This window comes from Labeo rohita, chromosome 15, assembly GCF_022985175.1.
Source record: "Labeo rohita strain BAU-BD-2019 chromosome 15, IGBB_LRoh.1.0, whole genome shotgun sequence".
NCBI classification, from domain to species: Eukaryota; Metazoa; Chordata; class Actinopteri; order Cypriniformes; family Cyprinidae; genus Labeo; species Labeo rohita.
Genome location: NC_066883.1, coordinates 18,641,235 through 18,659,560, shown reverse-complemented (window position 1 = coordinate 18,659,560; position 18,326 = coordinate 18,641,235). Strand labels below are relative to the sequence as shown.

General features: G+C 34.7%; 1 protein-coding gene across 1 annotated transcript; it reads right to left on the bottom strand.

Moving 5' to 3' along the window:
• Positions 1–4,329: 4,329 nt before the first annotated feature.
• On the bottom strand, positions 4,330–17,981 carry itgae.1 (integrin, alpha E, tandem duplicate 1). The gene is made up of 20 exons (XM_051128768.1): positions 17,880–17,981; positions 17,577–17,679; positions 17,058–17,098; positions 16,869–16,927; positions 13,529–13,637; positions 13,398–13,439; positions 13,044–13,165; positions 12,780–12,931; positions 12,500–12,653; positions 12,070–12,208; positions 10,323–10,444; positions 10,069–10,220; positions 9,795–9,948; positions 9,367–9,511; positions 8,817–8,891; positions 6,466–6,587; positions 6,223–6,374; positions 5,955–6,108; positions 5,562–5,691; positions 4,330–5,367 (listed from the first exon to the last, which is right to left on the bottom strand). The coding sequence occupies exons 1-20, from the start codon at positions 17,944–17,946 to the stop codon at positions 5,315–5,317; spliced, it is 2,247 nt and encodes a 748-aa protein (XP_050984725.1). The 5' UTR covers positions 17,947–17,981; the 3' UTR covers positions 4,330–5,314.
• Between the last annotated feature and the right edge of the window lie 345 nt (positions 17,982–18,326).

Here is an 18,326-nt window from a genome sequence, read left to right as displayed (position 1 = left end):
TGAATGTTGTCAAGATTCTTGCCCTGGAAATCCTGGTTTAGTTTGTTTGACAAATAGGTCCTCTTTTTACCTATTTTTTTATGTAGTTTAAGTCAATTACAGGTTGAATAAGTAACCAAGGTGGTATCAGAGGTAATGCAATTATTGTGTAGCATTTGGCCAATCAAAAACACAATTGTTCATTAGATTCACCAAATCAATTGTTCATTAGATTAACGAATAGTCACCGACCCCCTCACCCAATCCACAACACTGGCTGCTGGGACGTCTACGATGGCCCACCAGGCCCCTAATTACCATGGGGGTGCTCTACATGCCTCTACTGCGCGAGCTTTCATGAGTGCGGTTGCCAGGTATCAAGAGTTCAATTCCCCGAACTTCGCTGTTACAAGGATACATTTTCTACCCTGTGTTATTTTAAGCAATCTGGCAACCATGCACACAAGCTCGCTCTTCATTTCGGAAGCACTGACGAAAATCCGAAAACACAGACAAACAAGCTGGAGTTTAGCAATCAAAACTAAAATGTGTCACTCAACCAGTCTATGTTCTGTCATGAGATCTCGACTGCATTGTTTGCGTCTGTGTTTGCTGAATAAAAGCGTTTACTCAACTGCTGTTGTTTGAATAGAGAAACATAGGCTATTGCAATTTGGGATTATTTTTAGGAATTTCACTGTTATAATATTTTTCATTTGTACTTCCGTTACATATACATGTTTTCATTTAATAAAAGCAATAAGTGATTACTATTTTTTTTAACTGCTTTAATTTGCACTAAACATTGTGAATTTACTTTTTAACAATAGTTGTTATATCTAAATAGTTTTTGTTGTTTTTTTAATAGGGGGAAAAAGAAAATCATGTTTTTTTTATTATTTAAAAGCAACTGCAACATATCGTGATATATATATTGAATATCATAAAAATTGTGACAATATCGAGATATCACATTTTTTAATAAATCGCCCAGCCCTATTTACGACCTGCAAGTATGTAGACAGAATCTTCCCCTACTTAATTATCTCTAAAACAGACACATACTGCTATAGGAAATGACTTTTATTCATTCACATACAAACCTTTCTTTGACCTTCCTATCACACATAGCCCCAGGTCGTTGTGTATAGTATTACTGCCTTGTATTCTTGTCTTTTGTATTGTATACTGTTTTATGCATGTGTTACAATGGATCACTAGTTAGTATAACCCCACATATACCATGTTTGGTATATATGGGGTTGGTGTATATTATATGTTGATACCTATACAACATTATTAGTGTTTTAAGAATTCTTAGTAGTTTTTGCATGAACACCCAACCCTGCACACATGCAAAATACCCTGCTCACAGTCGTAAACTTTCCCTCCAAAAGGGAAACACCCTAGAGGTGTGAGTCAAATAAGAGATAAGCTCCCACATCAGTGACCTGCCTCAGTCAGTCTGTGGTTCCCTTAAAGCCTAAAAGGATGAGGAGGATGAGCTAGAACTCTTTGGGACCCCAAAGCTTGAGCCAAGCCTTTCGGCCTTTTCTTTCCATTCACCAAAGACCTCTGGATTTCAGTTGGGTTTTTCTCTCAGCTCTTCACTCTGATAGGTGCTGATGGTTTCACTCAGGTGGTTAACTGACTCTTTTCATAGCTACATTTTCTAGTCTCTCTAATGGCTTCTCACTTCCCCTGTCCCCATGTATGAGTGATTGTATGTTTGTTTGTTTAGATTAGTTATGTGTTAGTCCTTAGTTAATAAAACTCTTGTGCACAAAATACATGAGTTTTGATTCTGATTTTGCCTTGTAAATGAATGTCCCTTTACGGTTCCAATTCAAGCTACATGCTCTAATGCAATAAGAAAGTTATTTTCTGTGGCCAAGAAAATAACAAAATATCATTTCTTAGAGTTGATATGAAATTATACTGAATGTTCGCTGGACGAACAGGTTAGTTGATGGAAATTTAATTCTGCTACAGTTACTACTGGCAGCTAATATAAATAATTGTAATTAATCATAATTGATTGTAATTATTTATATATTTTTCGCTTTTGAGCTAATTTGCTGCAGTTGGAGCAAATGACTTTGAATCTAGCCTGATTTTGTTAACCCATCTCTTCATTTTCCATGCAAAGCCTTCACCTGGTGTATTTAATGTTTCACTATTTTTATCAAGTACGCCACTTACAGGATGATCGTTGCTTTGGCCTTGAAGATTAATCCAGTATGCCATGGCTAGTTTCTCTCTGACAGTGGCATTTCTGATATTTCCACCTGTAGTGCCGCAATTGATGTTTTAACCGCTCCTAAAATGAGTCTTAAAGTCTGCATAAATTTAAAATGTACACTTTTACTTTAAAAAACGTTACTTTGTTAGCGCACATTGCTATTCTTGAGGTGAACAATTAACCGGTGCAAGTTGATCCACATAAAAAATAAAATATTTGTCTTGGTAATCTTTAATCGAAATCTGAAAATTTGCTTCTGCTTTGGAAAGGCATTCCTTCTCTGATGACACCAGTTGACACCAGAAAAATATCCTTAAAACCAATAAATAAATATGGTAAATATCTGACACCATGTTACATCACAGTTACAACTGGTTAAATCACAGCCACGTGTGATATTGTTTTAATATCAGTAATATGGCAGTAGGAAATTACAGGCCTATATATTACATGATCAAAGACAAAAACAAAGGAACTGCAGAGAATTTAAAAAATATATATAATCATCACAACTGTTCCTGTTTTTTGCTAACATGCAATCTATCAGGTGATGGCATTTTTCACACTGAGCCATTTAAATGTACACTGTGTACCTTTAAGCCCTCTGATGGTTAATTCTAAAACTGCATGCATCCTGTGGAATAATGCTGTGTCCAAAAATCAAATACTTACCTACTTTATCCATGGTTGCTTCTAAACTTCACTCTTAAATAATAAATAATAAAGGTGCTTCACAATGCCTTTTTTGTTTAAAAAAAGGAACCTTTAACATCTGAAGAACCTTTCTGTTTCACATAAGGTTCTTCGTGGCGAAAGAAGGTTCTTCAGATTACAAAAAGGTAAGAAAGAGATGGTTCTTTAAAGGAGAGGTCCACTTCCAGAACAAAAATTGACAGATAATGTACTCACCCCTTGTCATCCAAGATGTTCATGTCTTTCTTTCTTTAGCCGTAAAGACATTATGTTGAGGGAAACATTTCAGGATTTTTGGACTGCTATGGTGCCCCGATTTTGAACGTCCAAAATGCAGTTTAAATGCGGCTTCAAACGATCCCACATGCGGTTGTAAACGATCCCAGCCGAGGAAGAAGAGTCTTATCTAGTGAAACGATTGGTTATTTTCATAAAAATAATACAAATTTTTAATGTCAAATACTCATCTTGTCTTACTCTGCCTGAACTGTTTTTTTCCGGATCATGACAGTTAAGAGTATGTCGAAAAATTCCCATCTCATTTTCTCCCTCAACTTCAAAATCGTCTTATATCACTGTTTTGCCTTTTTTGTTAAGGGTGTTTGATCTCCTTTGTATGTTCACTTTGTAAAGACTGGGTCGGTACTTCTGCAGCGATGTAGGATGATTTTGAAATGATTTTTGAAGTTGAGGGAGAAAATGTTTGTAAAGTTTGTAAATCGGCTGAAAATCAGGGCAAAAATCAAAGAGCTTAAAAAGAGCTTTGTTATATCATGTCACATTAAAATATCGAGCATTACGTTATTCTGCTGCTCTGAAATTAAAACGTGAAGGAAAAATGTACAGCTCATTCAGTTAAATTGATGGATAAGGATTATTTGCAGCATTATGATTTGAAATGTTTTGTTTCTGTCTTTTTGAGTGAAACTTCCCCAAACCAGAAATGCCTCCCATACTATAAAATGAAGTAGGATTGATGGAAAAAGATGTGTAAAGAACAGTATGCGAGGTGAGTAGTATGTCCAAATTCATAATATTCAAAAAAACTGTAGACAAAAAGTACACGAATGACCAACTACTTTGAGTGAGATTCTGAAGTGAGCATTTGATGTACACTTTACTGTTTCATGAGGCCATGGGACAGGATTTGAAGAGATGCAACTGACGCCTGTAGATCACATGACAATGGCAACATGGCGAATGTAGTATATCCGTATTTCATTCATACTATTCATAATCATACTGGTTTTGAAAATACTATGAATTTGGATATACTACTCTTTTGGTGTACTAGACAGGAAATATTTGATCTTTAGACAAAGTATTTTAATAGTTTTTATTGATAATGAACAAATTAAGCTGAATAAAAAATGACTAATATACCCAAAAAGCTAGCACGGCAGTATGTATAATTAACAAAATTAAATAATTACGAAAATAAATTATTATTATTAATATTATTTTTTAAAGGGGTCATCGGGTGCAAAACTAACTTTTACATGTTGTTTGAACATAAATGTGTGTTGGCAGCGTGTGTACACAACCACCCTGCAATAAAAAACAAAAAAAAAAAAAAAACAACCCAGTGGTATTTTTAAAATTTCATATAAGAAATATCCCCTCGTGACCTATCTTCACCTACAGCAGATATGAGTTTTTTATGCATCTAAAGTAGATGTGAGTATAAAGGTTTTTTGCAGCTAAAGTAAACATTACGGCTCATTACCCCACAGAAGAGAGGGATGGGGTGAGCAGAGCTCATTACGTAAAAAGGTAAAAAGGGTGTTTTTTACATTACCACTGAGAATTTTTAACCAAAGTATGTTATAGACTTCTCATTAAGACTTTAAAGAACCATACCAACTTGTGGAAAATGGGCATCGGATGACCTCTTTAAAGTAAGCTACATCTAAATACAAAGATGTTTCTGCGACAGCTTCAGCTTCCAATGCGTAGATACATTTTGGTGCACAGTTGTCTTAAAATGGTAAGTTATAGATAGAAATGTGTCTTCAATTTTCATATCTACCTGTGAGAGAATCAGTCACGTTTTTATGCGTTTTCCAGTGCATATAGTGCAATTGCACCTCTGGTGACCTGAGTTTGAGTCCCAACTTGTAGTCCTTTGCCATTTCTGTTCCCAACTCTACACCCCACAATTTTTTGTCATTCTCTACTATCCTGTCCATTAAAAAGCATAAAAAAGGCCAAAAAAAAAACAACAACAACAACTTAACCAGACAATTAGAAAGGTGGTTCTAATGACATCTAAAGACATTTTACTATTATTATCAATCATGACTAAATCTACTTTGATAATCATAAAAAAGATGAGTAAACGGTTTTCCACTTCTGTTTGAAGAAGGAATCTTATCCATCTTCATCCATGATCTGGAGCCTTCAGACCTTGACACATATTTTTGTGAACTGAGCAGGAGGGTGAAAATCAGTCCCTGCATGAGAAAGACTTTCAAATTAAACTTAGAAAAAGAAATTTACTATAGACAAATAGCAAATTATGATGAAAACATCAGCTGTAACATTTAAGATTTATTACAGTTTTTTTTTGACATTGTTTAACATATAATTTGTCTTAATTGCACAGAAACTGCTAAGCTGAGTCACAAGTTAAATCAAACGTTCATACCTGTTTGGTCCATTAAGGAAAGAATGTCTTCTAATGCACTATGATTGTAAACGGTGTAAAACTTATCAGGATCTGCTATTTCCCTCATCTCTTGTACTGCTTGTGGATTAGACAGAATGCCTTCACCAACCTAAAGATAACAGGATGTTATTGCAAGTTTGTGGGTTTTATGATTCATTTTGATAAACCATAATAAAATCATGAACTATACAGTAACAAACCATGAGTAATATAGCTGTTATGAATGTTTTAGTAGGACAAGTGAACACCTTCAGGGACAACATTAAATGAATTAATCTATAGTTGTAGCTCCACAATATGATGTACTTTTAAAAGTACCTTTAAAATCTGATTTATTATCTTAAATGCTACTGCAGTAAACAAGACACGTACCCCAATGGAAAAGCGAATGACACCTTTCATTTGTGGCATGTTCAAAACATCAGCAAGATTCATTGGGTCTCCCGACATTTGTCCGTCAGACAATACAATTATTATTTTTTTGGAGTTCATTTTTGATCCGTTCTGAGGGATGAAAATATCTGTGCTGTAAACAACAATTAAACCAGTGAGACATTAACGTATCACCAACAAAAATGCTGCATGCTAACACTTGAGGTGTAAAAAGTCTAGTATTTCACATCATAATCTGTGAACTCACAGGACATGATGGATGGCTGAGGCAGTCCTTGCGATACTGAAAATTTGTTGTATTTCCTTGACCTTTTGAAAAGCTCTGGCATGATTCTTACTGTCCAGTAGTGAGAGCTCTGTCCTGATCTCCTTACCATATTGCACTATCACAAAGTCACACTTAAGACAGAGAGTTATACCTTTTTAACTGTACTCAAAAATGAAAATGGCTATAAATGTGTCTCATTAAAATGCCTTGGTTTATACTTGCATTGAAACATGCTTTCCAAACATTGGACATGACATTGTAGATGAAGTCTTTGGATCTCTTAAAGTCGTTATGTTGAATGCTGTCAGAGCCATCAAGCACAAAAGCAATCTCTGTTCCAGCATCTACAAAAGACACAACAACTTGATTCTGATGTGGCATTGTTTTTTTTGTGACTGAGCAAAATGCACATTAACTCGTGGTTCCTGCTTTCACCAGCCCAACCATGTTTCTGTTATAAGTCTTGTTTTTATTTCATCACACTGTCTCTGTGTTGCAGTTTCCTTCGTTTTAGTTCCTGGTTTAATAGTTGCCTTGCTTTTTGTTTTGTCATGGTTAATGTTTGTTCACCACATGTTTCTTGTTTTCACTGAGTTCAGGATAAGCCTTTAGGTATTTCTTCTCAGTCATATAACTGAAAATGTCCAAAAGACTGCTAAAACCTTGCTCTTCTCGTTGTAATCTGTGGATGGACATCCTGTTCTCAGTTTCATCTATTTCCATATGTGGAAGATTTTCAAATGAAGGGTTTTGTTAGACAGACGGTACATTTGAGGAGAGGCAAAATTTCGCTGCTGAATCTGTCAGTGATACTTTGTATTCTGAGATCCATAGTTGCAAAATAAAAACTGACTTTCATCTTATCTTTCTGACTAGAAATAATTGGCTTTGTCAACTGTTATCTACTCTACTCACCCCTTTGTCTTCCAAGATGTTCATGTCTTTCTTTCTTCAGTCGATAAGAAATTGATTGATGAAAACATTTCAGGAATCATCCCCAAGTTTAAACTTTCAAAATGCAGTTTAAATGCAGCTTCAAATGGCTCTAAATGATCCCAGCTGAGGAACAAGCGACTTATCTAGTGAAACGATCATTCATTTTCGAAACAAATTGACAATTTATATAATTTTTAATCTCAAACGCTTGTCTTCTCTATGTCTGTGTGAACTTTTTTCTGGGTCAATACAGTTAGGGTATGTCGAAAAACTCCCATCAACTTCAAAATCTTCCTACATCGTTGCAGAAGTACCGACCCAGTGTTTAAAAAGTGAACATGCAAAGATGATCAAACACCCTTTACAAAACAAAGGTAAAATAGCAAAGTAGGAATGATTTTGAAGTTGAAGAAGAAAGCGAGATGGGAGTTTTTCAACCTACCCTAACTGTATTGACCCGGATTACACAGACTACACATGCGCATTGCAGAGACGAGACAAGATGAGCATTTGAGGTTAAAAAGTATATAAATTTTCAATTTGTTTCGAAAATGACTGATCGTTTCCCTAGATAAGACCCTTCTTCCTCTGATTGTATAGAGCCATTTGGAGCTGCATTTTAACTGCATTTTGGAAGTTCAAACTTGGGGGCACCATTGAAGTTCATTATATGAAGATGATTCCTGAAATGTTTTCCTCAAGAAACATAGTTACTTTACGACTGAAGAAAGAAAGACATGCAGATCTTTAATGACAAAGGGGTGAATAAATTATCTGTAAATTTTTGTTCTGGAAGTGAACTAATCCTTTAACCAGCAGAGCAGCTGTACTAATGTCCATGTCTTCTTTTTGGAGATATCGTTAGAGAACTCCTGTTACTGATAGAATTCCGCTCAGTGCACTCAGAGATCCTTGCATGAATGAGTAGGGTTGTTGAACTAACTCAAAAAAAGTTATGTTATGGCTGCGTTCTTGCAGCATGTCAAGCAGTTTTAGGTGATAAGCATACCAATGTACAAAGTATCCTTTTCACTTCTCTCATTCATGAGTACACTTAGACAAATCTAAAATGGCAGCACAACCATTATAGCCTTGTCCTCTTATATTCTTCACACCAAAACCGATCTTCTCTAATGTTTCCAGCAGATCGCCAGCAACAGATGTGCCTTTTGCATGAACGACATCAATCAAGCACTCATGAATCTTTCTCATCAACAAACCGGAGCGGGTTCTGTTTAGGATTCAGGAGTTGCATCAACACAGATAGTATAAAATGTAGCTGCTTTCAAACCATCTGTGACTGTACTCCTGACTTAATTTCCTAAGCAACTGATCATCACTGTCTTGTTGGGCTGTCTTGATGATTTATGATGAGTTTAAAGCTCATGTCCTTTTAAAGGTCTAAATCAAATCAGGTTAAATTTTTCCACTTATAATTTCCAAACCAGCTTTTATTGAAGTCTTCCTTTCCTTTCCTTTAATTAAAAGTTGTGGATAACTTTCAAGTTCTTTCTGAATGGGACCTCTCTTAGTGTAAATCCTCAGTCTTCTTCTAAAAAGCCAATAAATGTATTATTGTAATCGAACATCAATAAACTCCTTCCTTATCTATGAATATCCAAGTAACACCTTCCTACCTTGTAGCGTGACATTCTCCGCTTTCTCATCTACACCATCATCCTCCTGCCCTCCTTCTATGTGACTGCTAACATCTACAAGTAACACAAGAAGATAAAAGAATTATTAGAACAGACATAATGGTAATGCTTTACAAAAGTCATAATTATTGACATGAGTAAATGCTTTTGAATTGTAAACAATCAATAAAATATATTTTAGGAACCACATTTATTACTCTTGTTTAATGTTAATTTACAATTTTTATAGTTTTTCATTGTTGTTGTTGTTTTATTAGTGTGTAATGCTTTCTGGTCCTGTCACCAAAATACTTTTTTATAACATTTTTTATTATTATTATTACTATTATTTATTTATTTTTTTTAAAATTTACTTATTTTTACAACTCTTTTCTGTGCTTAGTAAGGCTTTGATTACCTACTTTTACAATGGCTTCAGAAGCAAGTCATAATGTTGTATTGTAGAATGTGAACTATCCAATATATATCCAATAACACAAAACTGCCTTTCTCTGTTATATAGTGCAGTGTTTGATGAAAACCTTCTTACCTTTAATTCCAATTAAACTTTGTCCCAGTGATGACAGAATGTCATCTAATGCAGCATAGTTGGAAACATTGAAAAATTTGTCATGATCTGCTATGTCCATCATCTCTTTTATTGCTGTCGGTTTTTTCAGAATCCCGTCACCAACCTAAACATAAGATGATATTATTGAAAGTGGGATCTATGATTTATTTTGTTAAACCATAATAAAATCATTATAACTATATAGTAACAAACTGTGCATAATGTAGATGATATGAATGTTTTAGTAGGGCTGGTGAACCCAGAAGTATCTTAAAGAACATATTAAAATAAATTACAGTAATGTGCAATTGAAATTCTAACAGATGATGTACCTTTAAAAAATAAATAAATAAATGTGATTTATTATCTAAAATGCTGCTGAAATAAGCAGTAAACAGGACACTTACTCCTATTGAATAGCGAGTGACGCCTTTCATTTGTGGCATGTTCAAAACATCAGTAAGTTTCATTGGGTCTCCCAAAATTTCTCCGTCAGACAATACAATGATCATTTTTTTAGACTTCTTTTTTGATCCATTCTCAGGGATGAAAGTATCTGTGCTGTAAACAACAAACAAAACCAGTGAGACATTAACGTATCACCAACAAAAGTCCTGCATGCCAAAAAAACACTTAAGGTGTAAAATGTCTAGTAGTTCACATCATGATCTGTAAACTCACAGGACATGATGGATGGCTGAGGCGGTCTTTGTGATCATGCCAAGTTGCTGTATTTCTTTGACCTTTTGCAAGGCTGTGGAATGATTCTTACTGTCTAGCAGTGACAGCTCTGTCCTGATCCTACTGCCATACTGCACTATCGCAAAGTCACACTGAAGAGAGAGTGAGAGTTTTTAAAATATATAATTATACATTTTAAATTTTACTATATTACTATAAATGTGTCTCATTAAAATGCTTTAGTTTATACTTGCATTGAAACACGCTTTCCAAACATTGGAGATGACATTGTAGATGAAGTCTTTGGCTCTCTGAAAGTCGTCGGGTTGAATGCTACCAGAGCCGTCCAGCACAAAAGCAATCTCTCTCGCAGCATCTACAAAAGAAGATCTGAAACATCAGTATAGAAATAATGCCTTCTTTTGCGACATTGTTCTATGCATCTGTAGTACAACTACCACAAGCATGTTGTGTGGAAATGCAACACTTGATTCTTGATTCTTTGTTTGCAACTGACAGAGCAAAAATAGACCAAGTAACTGGCAATATTGTGATTAAAATGTTATATTCAACATTAAAGGGTGCCTACCCCATCCCCCAACGATTTCACTAAATATTTTTAGTAAATTTAGTAGTAAAGACGACAAAATACAAATAATTTAAAGAAGTTCACTTCCAGAAAAAAAAAATTACAGATAATTTACTCACCCCCTTGTCATCCAACATGTTTGTGTCTTTCTTTCTTCAGTCGTGAAGAATTCTGTTTCTTGAGGAAAACTTTCCAGAATTTCTCTCCATATAGTGAACTTCAGTGGTGCCCCAAGTTTGAACTTCCAAAATGTAGTTTAAATGCAACTTCAAAGGGCTCTAAACAATCCCAGCCGAGGAAGAAGGGTCTTATCTAGTGAAACGATCGGTCATTTTCAAAACGAACTGACAATATATATACTTTTTAACCTCAATTGCTCATCTTGTCTCGTCTCTGCGATGTGCACGCGCACTCTGTGTAAACCGGGTCAATACAGTTAGGGTATGTCAAAAAAATCTTTTTTTTTTTTTTTCTCAATGCCAAAATCGTCCTACATTGCTGTTTTACCCTTTTTTTGTAAAGGACATTAGATGTTATTTGCATGTCCACTTTGTAAACACTGGGTCGGTACTTCTGCAGCGATGTGGGATGATTTTGAAGTTGGGGAAGAAAACAAGATGGGAGTTTGTCGACATACCCTAACTGTATTGACCTTACTGACCCGGAAAAAAAACAGAGTTCATGCAGACCTAGCCTAGATGAGCGTTTAAGGTTTAAAATTATATAAATTGTCAATTTGTTTAGAAAACGACTGATCGTTTTGCTAGATAATTCCCTTCTTTCTCGGCTGGGATCGTTTAGAGCCATTTGAGCCTGCATTTAAACTACATTTTGGAAGTTCAAACTTGGGGGCACCATTGGACCACTATATTCCTGAAATTTTTTCCTCAAGAAGCATAATTTACCATTTTCCTCTTTGTATTATACATAATTATTAAAATTCATAAAATTAATAAAAAATGACCCAAGATCAGTTAAAACCATTAGACACTCATTCATTGGTTAACAAGATCAATGCAATATAGCAATGAACCTTCACAATTTTTTAATGTTTTGAAATGTGATGTAGCTAGAAGATGTAGCTTTTTTTGCTGAAATCACATGACTTAAAAAACAAGCTCTAAAAGACTGATTTGAAACAAAAGATTCACAAATGTTTCAAAGAGTCATGAAGAAGCATTTCAAAAGTGCCCATCAAATCCTATTTGTGTCTGTACATTTTTGTTTTTGTTGTTGATCAATGACGTTCCTCTGACTTTTCTGTGCTTGGTAAGACTGTGATTACCGAATTTTACTTTTAATTTAAAGCAAGTCATAATGTCAGATTTTAGAATGGCAACTGTCGAATATAACTACACAATACTGCCCCTTTCTCTATTATAAAATGTAATGTCTGATGAAAACCTTCTTACCTTCAATTAAATTTTGTTCCAGTGAGGACCGAATGTCATCTAATGAGGCATAATCAGAAACACTGACAAACTGATCAGGATCTGCTATTTCCTTCATTTCTTGTACTGCTCGAGGTTTTTTCAGAATACCGTCACCAACCTAAAGATAACATGATTTTATTGTGTTTTATTTATTTCCAAGTGTTTGGGTTTTATGGTTTATTTTGTTAAACCACATTAAAATCATTAACTATAGAATAACAAACTGTGAGTAACACAGCTGATATGACTGTTTTAGTTGGACTGGTGAACTTAGAAGTGTTTTCAAGATTAAAATAAATTACAGTAATGTGCATCTGTAATTCTAACAGGTCATGTACCATTAAAAACTAATTAAATGTCATTTATTATCTAAAATGCTGTTGAAATCAGAAGTAAACAGGACACTTACTCCTACGGAATAGCGAACGACACTTTTCATTTGTGGCATGTTCAAAACATCAGTAAGTTTCATTGCGTCTCCCAAAATTTCTCCGTCAGACAATACAATGATAATTTTTTTAGAGTTATTTTTTGATCCATTCTCAGGGATGAAAATATCTGTGCTGTAAACAACAAACAAATCCAATGAGACCATGACATTAACATATCACGAACAAAAGTGCTGCATGCCAATAAAACACTTAAGGTGTAAAATGTGTAGTATTTCACATCATAATCTTTAAACTCACAGGACATGATGGATGGCTGAGGCGGTCTTTGTGAGATTGCCAAGTTGCTGTATTTCTTTGATCTTTTGCAAGGCTGTGGCATGATTCTTACTGTCTAGCAGTGACAGCTCTGTCCTGATCCTACTGCCATACTGCACTATCGCAAAGTCACACTGAAGAGAGAGTGAGAGTTTTTAAAATATATAATTATACATTTTAAATTTTACTTAAAAACAATAATTGGCTATACATGTGTCTCATTGAAATGCTTAAGTTTATACTTGCGTTAAAACATGCTTTCCAAACATTGGACATGACATTGTAGATGAAGTCTTTGGCTCTCTGAAAGTCGTCAGGTTCAATGCTACCAGAGCCGTCCAGCACAAAAGCAATCTCTGTCCCAGCATCTACAAAAGATGCATAGAAACTGTTTCTTGTATTCTCTTTCTCTTGTACAAAGCCACCAGCATGACATAATGAAGTGTAATATTAATTTATTTTAATAGCTAAACAGTACCATCATAATCCTTATCTGCATCTTTTGTGTCACTGTCTGTCAGATTCTTTGAAAGAGTCAGACTAATATAAGAGTTCATTTCACTTTCTCTCAGGTGGGCTCACCTTGATGAATCCACCCACCTTGATAATGATTGTTGTTGTTGTTGTTGCTGTTGTAGTTGTCTAAGACGAAAAAGTTTAGGAAAATCAAAACAGGATTTTATCTGTTTGAAATTCCATGTGAAATAACATTATAAACCATCAAATCTTACCTAATGCAGCAGGATTCAATACGACTTTCCTAGTGGGATTTCTCATCAGTTTGCAATCTCCATTCACATTCTCAGTAAATGACTTTTTTATGTGAACTTGATCACACGTCTTGAGAGAAAAAGAGAGAAAAAACAAATCTAAATATTAAGTAATCTTTCATATTTTTCCAATTTTTCCAATAATTTTCTGCTATTAAATTCAGATAAGACAGAGATATTACTTATTGGACCTAAAAACAATACACAGAATCTTTTGACTTACAATTCACAACTAGACGGATATACTGTTACTTCCACTACAGTCAAAAGCCTGGGTGTTATATTAGACAGTAAATAGTCTTTTGAAAATCATATTTCTCATGTTACAAAAACAGCATTCTTCCATCTTAGAAACATTGCCAAGCTGCGAAACATGTTACCTGTTTCTGACGCAGAAAAGCTAGTTCATGCATTCATGACCTCTAGACTGGACTATTGTAATGCACTACTAGGTGGTTGTCCTGCATCTTCAATAAACAGATACAGATAGTCCAAAATGCAGCTGCTAGAGTCCTTACCAGGTCAAGAAAATATGATCATATTACCCCAATTATAAAGTCTCTGCACTGGCTACCTATTAGGTTCCACATCAGCTATAAATTAGTACTTCTTACCTATAAGGCACTTAACGGTTTAGCTCCTGCGTACCTAACTAGTCTTCTACCACGCTACAATCCATCAACCGCTCCCTAAGGTCACAAAACTCTGGACTGTTGGTAGTACCTAGGATAGCAAAGTCCACTAAAGGAGGTAGAGCTTTTTCACATTTGGCACCCAAACTCTGGAACAGCCTTCCTGACAACATTCGGGGTTCAGACACACTCTCTCTGTTTAAATCTAGATTAAAGACATCTTTTTAGCCAATCATTCGAATAATGCATCTCATAAACTTTTCCTGCAGTTATATCTGATCAAATGTTCATTATTAATCTTTTAGCTCTGGTTTAACAAATCTTTCTTTTCTTAGTTTGAACAGCAGCTACGCTAATTATGTTCCTATTTGTTCTCTGTTTCTGCCATGGGATTGACATCCCGAGGTAACTAGGAATTCACAAGCTCCAGTCTGGATCCAGAACACTTAAGAAGAGATGATGCCAACCCCTCAGAGGACTTCAGATGATACCAACCCTGGAACAACATACAGCACTACCGAATTCTGCTACTAATTTACGGTGTTCTTTGTCTGTTTGATTACATCATTAATTGATCTTTACCACACATCTCTACCATATGTACATCAAGCTACTACTACATATATTGTAAAAATGTCAATTTGCCAATATGTCAATATGTATCGTGAAAAGCGCTATACAAATAAATTTGAATTGAATTGAATTGAATATATTCAACTATCATTTTTACTAAACAAACAAATGTTAATGTCTTATTTTAATGATAATTTGTGGCAGATTGTATTAAATGAGAGACAAAATCACTCTGACTGAGCCTAAGAGTAAGCACATGGTTTAATTTTAAAAACGTTAATGGTACTGTTACTGTAGCAGGGGTAACCAGTGTCAACAGTTCCAACCTTTGAGTTGATTTGTGCAGTACTGTGGTGTCTTAAACCATAGTGGATGTTCTCAAGTGCACTCATTCAATTCCACAATGCACCGCCAGAACGAGAATACCCTTAAGAGTTGCATGCCTAATGAATTCCTGCATCTCGCAAGAAGATGGCGCCCTCAGCTAAAACATACATCCATTCATTTTACAACATGCTCCTCCACGACGTACAAGTGTAACACAACACAGTTATAAATTGATTGTAAATTGTAAGGTTTACAGAACCTCAGACACTTTGATTTTCTGGGACGGGCAACACACACAGTGTATTAACATCTATTTTCACATCTTGATGAGAGAACATGCGCACAAAGTCACTCACCCATCTCCTCTTACTCAGAATGGTCAATATAGCATAATATAATGTTCTACAGGTCAATATCACCATAGAGTAAATTTCACCAAAATATTATTTTAAAATGACAGGGTGGACCAGCACATGACGAGGTGGACACATAAAGCAGAGCACACAAAGCATGACAAAATATGACAATGATTTTCACAGTCATGTTTGGTATCATTTAAATTGTCTCTGTGTGTTTGGTACAATGGTCTTATTCTTGCAAGAAGTAAACTAAAAGGTAATACAGATCATGAGATATACAGAGATATTTTGCTCAGTGTAGATGGTGTGGCAATCCCAGTGTCTTTCATGCAAATTACCATCTGTCCCCAAAAGGTGCAAACAATCACGTCTAGGACTTGATTAAAGCAAATTCCAACTGTTAGTTCCTGTCTGAGATGTTTACCTTGGTCTGAGGTATTATATATATTATACAAGTAAAATGCTCCTATCTAGAGTTTATTTCTTGTGGACTAATTAGTCCTTCAGGACTTATGGATAATGTATACTTTCTTGGGGTCCGTGATTTATTGAAGAATCACACAAGGCATGATACATTTCAATAATATGTACTATATCATTCAACATCTTCTGAAGTTTATTCACGGTGCTACTGTACTCGTGCCTCATGCTTCCGCTTAAACTAGGGCGACTAAAGTTTTAAGCTTTCGGATAACTTTTTGTATTCCATTTATTCTTCTTACAGTGTGTTCTATTTCATTTTTGGCTTCCCATGAATATACAAGTCATTGTTGTTTCTTTTTACTTATCCAGACTGGTAATAAATGAGGCAGGAAGTGGGGAGGGGGTTATATATTACACCACTACTGATTTAGATTAGATTAGATAAACCTTTATTTGTCCCACAAAGAGGAAATTTCTTAAAGTAGTGTTTATGAGTGCAGCTGCTTTATGTACAGCGGTAAACAGCTGCTTTATGAACGCTATATTGCTGCCGTTCTGTAAGTGCCACCTACTGGCTGAAGGTGAATTTGCATTTTAGCATAATTTGACAATGCTACAGTCAGATCCCTCTGTTTTGCTTTAAATTCCTAAAATTATAAGATCAATTTTTAATAAAAAAAAAAAAAAAAAAATACGCAATGCCATCTTTTTGCTTAAAGAAAAAAGGCAATCAGTAATCAGTTCATTACACTGTACAAAAAAAAGGCAATCGTGCATCTCCAGTTTTAAGTGACATCACAGTTATTGACATCACAGTGTTGCTGACTTAATCCTGATAGTTACATTATCACTTTTCACATGCTATTTTCCCACCATTTTCCCACTGAAGGGGAACCGATACATATCTGTTTGTCACTTATGTAAAAAAAGACAAACTGATTTTACTGTGAAGATTTACCGTGCCAATCTATACATTTTTATACATACCACAACACGCTGTTCCTCCTCTGATGTCAGGCTAGATACTGACACTGATAGTCTCAGACCTGTAGATTTTTCATCTTTTAAAAAGACATTGATGTCATAAGATTTTTACAGTGGAAAAGTAATTCTGTAAATCAGTGAAATTAACAAAGAAATGTTTTAAAAGTTATGAAAAGACAAAGACAAACTTACCATCAGAATTTAGTTTGACGCAGTCATTCTTCTGAGTGCAGCTGAGAAGTTTTCCATTTGTTTGGGAAGGAACAGAAACATGATAATTAGGATATTATTATTATTATGGAGTAATGATCAGAAATAAATTATATTTCAAAGTATATTAACATAGAAAACTGTTATTTTATATTGCAATCATTTTTCACAATTTTACAGTTTTTTCTGTATTTTTGATCAAATAAATGCAACCTTGATGAGCATAAGAATCTGCTTAAAGAAAAAACAAACATAAAAAGCTTACTGATCCCAAATGTTTTAAATGGCAGCATATATATATTCCCCAGGAATAACTGTGGACATTTCTAGTCCTATCTTACTTCTTACAAACTATTTTCCCAACATTTTTCTGCTCTCTGAACAACTATTTCCTGTATTTCCTGTAATTCATGTAAAAAGGTAAATCAAACCTTTTAAATCATTTCATAACAACAGAACAGTTGTTTGTGTGTGTGTGTATTATATATATAAACGACCAACCTATCTGTTGACTGAATAGTGTTTTGCCCAAAGAGCGGATCGTCATTTGTGAAATTCTTCACGGAACTTAGTTGAATGTTGAACCCGGTCACACTCCATATGACTGTAACATACAAATTAATTCAGACCACATTTATTTCATAAGAACAAATATGATTACTTGTTTTAATAATGTTGTTTCCTCAGAATTCAAAAACATAAGAGTTTAATGCCCAAACTCAAATGTATGTTATAAAATAATTAATTGAAAACATAAATTGTAAATGATCACGTTAATTATGTTAGTTGTAAATAAACACATACCAATCATAGATAGCAGTCCTCTGTACATTTCGTGAATTTGATAAACTCCACACTTAAAAAAAAACATACTGGCACACTGAGAGAGAAAGCTGCTTGTTGTGGTCTTGAAAAAGTAGAAGAGCACTCACACAGAACAGCTGACTGTTAAACCTGCCCCCTTCCTCTAGAAGGAAGTTCAATTTAAATTGATTAGCTTGTTCACTTCCAGAACAAAAATTTACAGATAATGTACTCACTTCCTTGTCATCAAAATTAAAATTAAAATTTTATTTGTCACATACACAGTCATACACAGTATGATTTGAAGTGAAATGCTTATACGACCTGCTGATGACCTAACAATTCAAAAGAAAAATTTCAGTATAAAGTAAGAAAAATATAATTTTACAAATTAGAAACAAAGAAAAATTTAGCAAAAAAAACTTTAGCTATAAAAAGACTTTTAAA

Excerpts from the sequence above, each read along its gene's own strand:
- itgae.1 (XM_051128768.1), bottom strand. The coding sequence starts at position 17,946 with ATGTTTTTTTTTAAGTGTGGAGTTTATCAAATTCACGAAATGTACAGA. Across the intron at positions 12,209-12,499 it reads TCGTTCGCTATTCCGTAGGA|GTTGGTGACGGTATTCTGAA; the intron begins GTAAGTGTCCTG and ends TGTTATCTTTAG. Across the intron at positions 10,445-12,069 it reads GGAACAAAATTTAATTGAAG|ATGCTGCGAGAGAGATTGCT; the intron begins GTAAGAAGGTTT and ends CTTCTTTTGTAG.